The sequence below is a fragment of the Impatiens glandulifera genome, chromosome 6 (assembly GCF_907164915.1).
Source record: "Impatiens glandulifera chromosome 6, dImpGla2.1, whole genome shotgun sequence".
NCBI lineage: Eukaryota > Viridiplantae > Streptophyta > Magnoliopsida > Ericales > Balsaminaceae > Impatiens > Impatiens glandulifera.
The window spans coordinates 39896289-39906346 of NC_061867.1; the positions used below are offsets into that span (position 1 = coordinate 39896289).

The 10058-nt window shown below is 33.0% G+C and overlaps 1 protein-coding gene across 1 annotated transcript; it reads right to left on the minus strand.

Annotated features, from left to right (window-relative positions):
* Positions 1-599: 599 nt before the first annotated feature.
* Positions 600-4676, minus strand: LOC124941345 (CDK5RAP1-like protein). Its single transcript, XM_047481652.1, has 3 exons — positions 4296-4676; positions 1771-2816; positions 600-1360 (listed from the first exon to the last, which is right to left on the minus strand). Exons 1-3 carry the CDS (start codon positions 4598-4600, stop codon positions 843-845), a joined length of 1869 nt encoding a protein of 622 aa, XP_047337608.1. The 5' UTR covers positions 4601-4676; the 3' UTR covers positions 600-842.
* Positions 4677-10058: the final 5382 nt, after the last annotated feature.

Consider the following 10058-nt stretch of genomic DNA (forward strand, 5'->3'; position numbering starts at 1 on the left):
TTAAAATTGGCATCCCTAGTAACTAATGTTGAAGTGATTTTCAAAATGGTAATAAACTAGAAAGGTAAAACTTATGAAGGTACACATATTCTCAGCAAATTTGAAGTATAAAAGAAAAATATGATAAGGATTTATGGGACAAAAATGATGGCGGATAAAGCTCTTGGCCAAATTGAACGTATTAAAAATTCAAATAACTTTAGTACTCATACTAACTTTCAACATTAAAAAAAAAACAAATAACTTACATTTTTTATCAATAATTTTTTTTAGACAAAACCCTAAAATAACCAACATCAAACACGCTCTACATGAATGTTGTCAAGTCCATTAAAAGGAATTGATTAGTTGATGGACATTTCAGATGGATTATCTGCATAAAAGTTCTGGTATAGTTTTTGTCCTACCCAAAAAAATATGTTTTTCCAAATGTGTAAGTTATTAGGAATCTGAATAAAATGTAATGTTGTCAAGAAGATATGAACTATCACATTATATGATTGAAGAATGAAGTCTTGAGTTTGACCTCTCATTTTCAGATTTCATTCCTAACATTAATATATCTACAAAACCTGCAATATTGTTACACATCACATTCCTTAAGCTAGCAAGAGTATACATGTAAATAAAAAAAGTTTAAAAGTTTTAGAACATTTACACTTCTAGCATTCATTGAATAAAGAAAGGTATAAATAAATATAATACACAGTTTTAAGTATTCTCTTCAAAGGTTCAAGATTGATCTGCCCATTTCTATTCAAAACCAGCCTACAATAACCCAAGAAGTAAAAAACCATCTACTAAAACTATAAAGAACATACCTTAAATAAGTGGGACAATTTTCAACAACTGGCAGCGCTACATGCATCTTCTTGATCATGTATATTATTGTTGTTGTGAAAAGTGCTCAACTTTGTAATAGCAAGAGCATCACCATAAAGTGAAGCTTTAGTTGATCTCACAATATGGACTTCAACAAAGTCCCCAACTTTGGGAATACGTTCCCCATCAACATGATCCCGATCTGGGATGGGATGAATGGAGAAGGAAACTCTATGGCCCCTATCACTCTTCCCAATCAATGCTGTATCGGGAGCTCTCTTATTGGGGCCTTCAACCAACACAAGCTGAACGGTTCCAATTTGGGATTCGAAACATTGACCTGTGCTCTCACGGAAAGCCTCGATGAGATGACTCAGTCGCCTCTGCTTTACATCATCAGGCACATCATCTTCATAATTTCTGTTGGCGTGGGTTTTTTCTCTCATGCTGTAAGCAAACATGTATGCCATGTCATAACTAACCTCCTTTACCAGGCTTATTGTGTCTTCATGTTGCTCCTCCGTTTCTCCACAGAAACCTACAAGTACCCAGCAAATTGTATCAGCCTTTTTGTGCCTTTTCACTCTTTTGTAACTTTGGCAATATCTGCAAAAGGCTATCTAACCAAACTTTTTTCCCAAAAAAACAGTTTATTGAAAAAAGAAAAAAAAAAGAAAAAGAAACAAGCTCTTAGGTCATGTTTGATAAAGAACTATTTGAATTAAACTAAATAACTCATTATCTCATCATATATCAAATCATTTCAATCATCAACTAAAATACCATTGCTTTATTTTCTAAAACATTTTAAATGATATTTAGTCATTTTACCCAAATAATCCACTCTTCGTCGAACAAGTTTACTTTCTTTCAAAACATCGGTTTATTTAATTTACAAAAGACACCAAAGAAACTCAAAGTAAATCTATGTGATTACCAGTGTCTTACCACATATGAAATCACTGCTTATCCCCATATCTGGAATAATGGAGCGGATCTTTTGCACAAGATCTAAATATGCTTCTCGAGTATATCCGCGACGCATCCTCTCAAGAACCAAACTGTTCCCTGATTGAGCTGGCAAGTGGATACTTTTGCAGATATTGTACCTGTCTCGCATTACATAAAGCAACTCATCTGGAAAATCTTTCGGGTGTGGGGAAGTATACCTGAATCGCATTTCAGGATACTCGGAAGCTAAACGGTCCAAGAGATCAGCAAATCGCAAACCAACATTTTTCACTTTGCAAGTACTGGAAAAACCATCACTATACTTCCAACTTTCACCGAGTTCAATATTGGAAATATCATTATAGCTATTCACGTTCTGACCGAGAAGTGTTACCTCTTTCACCCCCTCTTTACAAAGCTCTCCCACTTCCTTAACAATAGATTCAACAGGTCGCGACCGCTCTCGACCTCTAGTGAAGGGGACAATGCAAAATGAACACATGTTATTGCAACCTCTCATAACCGAGACAAAAGCCGTGGTTGAGTTTTTGGAAATACGGACAGGAGTGATGTCGGCATATGTTTCTTCTAGGGAAAGTAACGTGTTTATCCCCTTTTGACCATAGTCTACCTCTTCTAACAATCGGGGCAAGTCTCGATAAGCATCAGGACCACATACAACATCTACCATCTTGTCTGAATCCAATATCTTTTCCTTTAACCTTTCAGCCATGCAGCCCATTACAACTACTTTTGGAGGATGGACAGATTGTGATCTTCCTGTTGCAACATTGCTTTTCCATTGTCTCTTTAAAAACCAAAAGTAATTCAGCCTCTGCCATACCTTTTGTTCCGCATTATCTCTTATAGCACAAGTATTGATAAAAATGATCTCTGCACTTTCTGGAACCTGCACAATTTCATTGTAACCGTCTTTTTTCATGATAGATAAGACGATCTCCATGTCATTAACATTCATTTGGCAACCAAAAGTTTCATGATAAATACGTCCTCTGGATGGAACTTCAGAAGGTGACGGCACGCTGAAAAGAAAAGAAAAATATAAACATTATTACCTTGAAAAGCATTCAATGTCATAGAAATGGACAGTCTGAGGATAATGTAGTTTTGAATGAGGAAAATATTTGCATAATAGGCTACACCTATATATATACAAGTAACAGACCTGATTCAATCAAAAGATCAAATCATTATTTCGAAATCAAATCCTGAAAAAATAAAGAGTGAAGGATACAGTTAAGCTAGGACCTAGGTGATAGATGTGATACAAAATTCCATTAAGGGAGAGAAAATAACTCTTAAGACGTATTTGATACAACCCATTTAAGAAAGAAGAAAAACAACTTTTACATATTACAGACTACTTATTTATACTACTTCATAATAATTACCAACTGCTAAAAAATTGCTAATAACTACTACTAATTTAGCTAACTATTAACTGCCTATACTATCTAATGCAAATCATAACATGTTCTCCATCAACTTAGCCTTTAGTGGTCTTGATTATACTTTGTGAAGCATATCCAACAATGGGCAATAGGACACATATTGTATTAAGCATTACTACATGAGCAAAGGCTTGTTATAATCAATGTTTGGATGTACCATTTTTCCACTAGACAATCTTTGTACAAGTCCATACTACAATTTGTCTCATGCTTGACTAAGAATATCAACTTACAACCCAGTATTTCCTTGATTGGTGATAGCTCCGATATTATCCATTTACCAATATTCATGAACTTTTATAGCTTCATAAATAGTTAGAAACTCCGATCTTGTCCATTAAGGTCACAAACACTTGAAATTGTGGCAATGAGTAGGAGATGTAGCAAGGATGTGATACATTTTCTTTGAGCAAAGGGCTAATTCAAAGTAAGATAAAATTGCAGATTGGATTTCTTGGTTTTTCCTTGTTTCATAAACATACACAGCATCATCCAAAATTGAAGTTTTTTGAATGGTCAAAAGACAGATAAGTAGGCAAACAAAACTTCTCAGCTATTTTCTTCAATGTCTTGATCATGTAAATCAAGGCCTGACACTCCTCAACCATAAAAAAGTCTCTTAATGCGTGGAGTTTGAAACCATAGAGAAAACTGAAATATAGTTTGAAGATCAATTCCTAAATGTGTTCTTACCACATAATTGCTCAACACATACAAATAACTTCACAACCATTTTCCAGGATCTAAAGTCAGCTAATCTTAGTCTGCATATATAATTTGATCCTACCATCATGATACTACTAAATTTGTACTTTAAAGTAACAATGTTAACTAACAATAGGAGACTTCAGAAAGACTAGGACGCCCAAGATAAATTATAACTTCCAGCCTATTCACACGTCTCAAAATTGCTTTTAATCCCACAACGAAAATGTCTTTCTGTTAGCACAATCCAAATGAAACCCAGTTGAATATATGAAAAAAAATGATATCTTGAAATAATTCATCACAAAATACATGAAAAAAACAAGTAATTGGATAGGGATGTACTCGGGCTCTACTTCAGAAGTAGCAGTGAGAGTGGCAGCTTGGGCAATGAAATGGTGGAGGGTTTTGATTTCTGGATTGTCCGATTGAAAGCGGTGGAGATGAGAGAAGCTTCTGAAGGATTCCACAGAAAAGGTCCGGCTGAGAGGACGCTGCTGCTGCTGCGCACGAAGACAGAAGCGGTAGGAGGTGGAATGGGGATTCTTTGAAGGAAACTTGAGAAGGGAACATCGTCCAGGGATTCTAATACGGAAGGCGCAGTGAGGATGGTGCAGTATAGAGGAAAGAGAAGATAGAGAGGATGACATTGCGTAATTTGCAGGTGAGACGGAAGCTGATGCTGTGTGTGGGTTGGGGATTTGAAGAACCCGGTCGCCCGACCTTTCTTTTCGAAATACCTGCCCTACATTATAAAATATGTAAACTTTTTTATTTAGTGAAAAAATATATTACAAAAAATTAATAAATACATTATTAATTATGAAAAAAAAAAAATAGTATATGAAAAAGTTCATCTCTGTTTTTTTAAGTATTTTTTATATTTTTTTAATAAATAATTATATATATAATTCTATTTATATTAATTATTTTATAATGGATATAATCACTTATTTATGCTTTTTTTAACTATATTTTATATTTTTTTAATAAATAATTATATATATAATTTTATTGATATTAATTATTTTATAATCCGTATAATCACTTATTTATTTTATGCTTTCTTTATTTATATTTTATATTTTTTTAATAAATAATTATATATATATAATTCTATTTATATTAATTATTTTATAATCGGTATAATTACCTATTTAAAAACTTAATTGCTTGATTGTTTTATTATCGGTAAAAAAAAATAATTAAACCGTTAATTAGTTAGTAACTGATTAGTTAGTTTAGTTAATTAGTTAGTATTGAACTCTTATATAAGAGAGATATGTAATTGTTTGAAAATAACTTTCATTAATACAATTTCAGTTTACACTTCTTCTTCTTCAAGATTTTAACATGGTACCAGAACTTGATTTGGTTTTTAAAACATAACTAATAGTCGGGAAGAAGACGGAATGACTGGTATCTCAATAGCTTCAATGAATCAAAATCACATTCCTCTAGTCCTTCTCAAGGTGAAGAACAAGCTGAGATTTGTTTACGAAGGAGAAGCTCTTGCAAGTTTCCTCAATTCAATTGAACGGAATATACAATCGTCAAGAAATTCTGATACAACACTACCTGAAAAGATATGGCTCAAGAAACAATTTGCAGTTGGAGTGAATGAGGTCAATCGTGTTCTAGAACGAATGTCACTGTCCCTTCAACGTAAATTTCTTCTAAAACTCGCCAAACTAAGCATAAAGCAACTCCTCTAGTCCTGCTCCAGGCCATACTCGAACAACCAGCAATTTCGCCATTCCGAGAATTTTCACCTCATTCTTCAGTCTTCATAGATTGAAACAGCCTCACCATCAAGAACTGGAGGTTGGCCTTCTTGCAAGCTTTGAACCCTTTAATAGTTCTCCATATTGAGGCCATTTCCCTCATTGGGATGTCGGGACCCTATTCTTGTCTTCCTTCGTAGTAGATATTTTCATCCACAATAGTTGATTTGGTTCCTACATTGCTAGTAGCCGCCGCATTCTCCTTCACACGATTTATTAGCCCTTATCTTTTCCTCAACCCTGGCCTTTTCTTTCTCTTTCCTCTTCTTGCTCTCGGAGTCTTCCTTCTCATAAGAAGAAATCCAAAACTTTCTCGAGGAAGTACAATGATCTCGATGGATCGAGGGACGCACTAAAAGGTTGTCTCGACCACTCTATTGAAGTTCTTCTTCCATTTCAGATATGATCCCATGATTCTTGAACCAACCTTCTTTTAAAAAAAATATTGTATACAACTCAAATGAGTAAACCCTCTACCGTGGCCTGAGAGCCACCGATAAAGGCGTAACGGAATATAGAAAAAAAATGAAGGTTTGTCGATATGTTTCGTCAATACCAAAAAGAATGCTAAATTGAGTTTCTTTGGAAAGAAAAAACGAAAGCTGCAAAAGTTAAAAGTTGGTGGCTAATGAAGAAAAGACAATTCATGATGATTTTTGTGGATTGAACTAACGAAGATTGAGCTATCTATATTGGGTAGTTCGGAAAAAAATGGAGCTTGCTGAATTGGGTTTGCTCGCCTGTCTATGTTGGGTAGCTGGAAAAAATGGAGCTTCCTGAATTGAGTTTGCTCGGTTGTCTAAATTTGATAGCTAAAAAATTGAAGTTTGCTGAAGACAATAGCTGCATGATCGTAGTTTGATGTTTCATCGACTTGTTTTGTCAAGGTGAAACTTTGTTTCTACTACGTTTCTTTTTGAGGGGAGGATGTAAAAATAATAACTAACCGTTTATTAAACCGTTAATTAGTTAGTAATGATTAGTTAGTTTAGTTAATTAGTTAGTATTGAACTCCTATATAAGAGAGATATGCAATTGTTTGAAAACAACTAGCATTTAGCCCGTGCATTTGCACGAGTAATAATATAAAAAACCGTGAAAAAAATTACGGATAACATTTTTAATTTTATTTTTAACCGTTTTAAATTTATGGGTGGGTCAACACATAATCCGACCCAAGTATCAATTTACTCAACATTATTATATATTAGTTAGTTAAAAAGTTGAACTTATATTAATGTTAAAACGTCCCGCGTTTATCAAATTTGGTGTTGATTTTAAAATATAAAGTCTTTGTAGCATAGTTGGTTAAAGAGTTGTAATTGTTTTGTTAGGTTGCAAGTTCGAAACATACCTCTAGCATTTTTAATTTTATTTTTAACTGTTTTAAATTTAAAAACGGGTAAACCCTCAATCCGACCCAAGTATCCAAATTAACCACATCTCTCGACCCGGCAATCCGGACACTTTAAAAATTAAGCATCATTATATATATATAGATTAGTTAGTTAAAAAGTTGAACTTATATTAATGTTAAAACGTCCCGCGTTTATCAAATTTTGTGTTGAATTTAAAATATAAAGTCTTTGTAGCCTAGTTGGTTAAAGAGTTGTACTTGTTTTGTTAGGTTGCAAGTTCGAAACATACCTCTAGCTTTTTTAATTTTATTTTTAACCGTTTTAAATTTAAAAACGGGTAAACCCACAATCCGACCCAAGTATCCAAATTAATCACAGCTCTCGACCCGGCAATCCGGACACTTTAAAAATTAAGCATCATTATATATATATATATAGATTAGTTAGTTAAAAAGTTGAACTTATATTAATGTTAAAACGTTCCGCGTTTATCAAATTTGGTGTTGAATTTAAAATATAAAGTCTTTGTAGCCTAGTTGGTTAAAGAGTTGTACTTGTTTTGTTAAGTTGCAAGTTCGAAACATACCTCTAGCATTTTTAATTTTATTTTTAACCGTTTTAAATTTAAAAACGGGTAAACCCACAATCCGACCCAAGTATCCAAATTAACCACAGCTCTCGACCCGGCAATCCGGACACTTTAAAAATTAAGCATCATTATATATATATATAGATTTCAGTTTACACTTCTTCTTCTTTAAGATTTTAACATTATCATCCCTTGGATAATTCTCTCTTTTAGATATTGTAATGATGAAACTAAATTTTTTTAAACATCATCTCGCAATTATATAGAGATTGAGTTGATTCCAATTTACACCATAAATAATTTTTTAAATAGTTTACATTAAAAAAGAACAAGTGAATCACATGAATATTTGGCACTAGGCTAAAACTACCTTCTACTATTCTTGATTACAGCTTATCAAAATTTAAATTTAGCGATTTGGACAATAAAAGTTTAGAGAAAGTACAATATTAGTATAAAACCTTTTATATAGTTCATAAAGTCTTTTATATAGTTTTCTCATCTGGAAGTCTTCTGACAATGTTTTACTTGTTTATTATGGATAACTTTGTTTCATTTAGGGTGATCCGTCCCTGGTTTCATCCATAGACTACTTCATCAAAAATAGGTATTTCAACCTCTCTTACCAACAACTTTTATGTCAACCTTCAAATGTGAAGTTGGTTGGTATGCTTTCTTTTCCTCTTCTTGGAGCACATTATTTCGGCAGATATCTATTTGGAGTAAATTTGGATGAGAAACCATTTTATTTGTCCTATTTCTAATATCTTCATCATAGTTCATTTGATAGCCATGCATCCTCCATATGCTCATTTTGTGCGGTCACTTGAATTGTTAGTGTTGGAATTAATTAAAATAATTTCATAATAAACTTAAATCATAAACTATAATACCCTAGATCTTCATTCTTGTTCCTGAGATATGAAAGACAAAAGCAGAATATATATACCTAGATCCTTAGACATGATTAGATGAGATGGTCTTCCAAAAGGGCATAAATCCTTTAGCCTTATTTCTCCGATGATGGGGATTTAGAGAGAGAGAGCGTGTGATAAAAATAAGTTCATTTTTATTTTTTATCAACCAACCTCCCTTTTATAATTTCTTCTGCCTTCTGAGGACCATAAAATTTTAAGAAAAATAAAATTTTGATTTTATTTTAACACAGTTAAGTTTCTAAATAATATTATTATTTACTTAAATTAATATAAGAAAGAGTCGAACTCTTTTAATTTTATTTAGGTTTTAATCTTATTAAATAATTCAGCGAATTGTTCTTTATTTAAATTAAATAAGTTAAGTTATGACCGAAGAAGGTTACTAGTTGACCGAAGTTCACAATTACCTGTGATAATAAGCACGTAACAATTATAAAGATTTTTACATGAGAATATCAAATCATTCCAAAGAAAGGTTTGTTATTTGTCATGTATTATTGTTAGTGTTTGATTATTGCAACAAAATATCACTAGCAGTTAAATTTCATTGTCCAAAGACTTGAATTTAATGGTGCACTAGATATTTTGGATGAGATTTGCTGATTATTTTAAATTTGATTGAAAATTAAAGAATTGAGCATGTTAGTTACAGTTTAAATTATGTTTTCAACTAATGTTGCAAATATTAATGACAACTTAAGTTTAGTCTCAGTCCTTAATGACTCTAACTTTAAGGATTGGAAGAAGAACATTCAGATAGTTCTCGGTTGTATGGACATGGACCTTGCGATACGGACAGAGCAACTCACTACTCCTACGGTTATTAGCTCTCCTGAAGAGAAAACTAAATTTGAGAAATGGGAACGCTCTAACCGCATGAGTCTTATGATTATAAAACGTGCAATTTTGGAGGTGTTGGGTGTTGTGTCTGAAGACACCACCAATGCTAAAGATTACCTTGCAGAAATTGAAAAGCGTTTTGTTAAAAGCGATAAGGCTGAAACAAGCACTATTCTTAAGAGCTTGATTTCAATGAAGTATAAGGGCAATGGTAATATAAGAGAGTACATCATAGAGATGTCTAATCTTGCATCAAAACTTAAGGCACTAAAACTTGATTTGCATGAGGATTTACTTGTGCATCTCATTCTGATTTCTCTTCTGATTCAATTCAACCACTTTAAGGTCAGTTTTAACTGTCAGAAAGAAACGTGGAACTTGAATGAACTAATTTCTCATTGTGTTCAAGAGGAAGAGAGATTAAAGCAAGAAATGACAAAATGTGCTCATCTGGTAAGCACACCTCTAGAGATAAGGGCAAGAAAAGGAAGAATGTTGATGCTGCAGGGTCCAAATACAAAGAAAAAGGTTAACAATGACTGTTTCTTTTGCAATAAGGTTGGACATATAAAGAAGGATTGTACTAAATATCATGCATG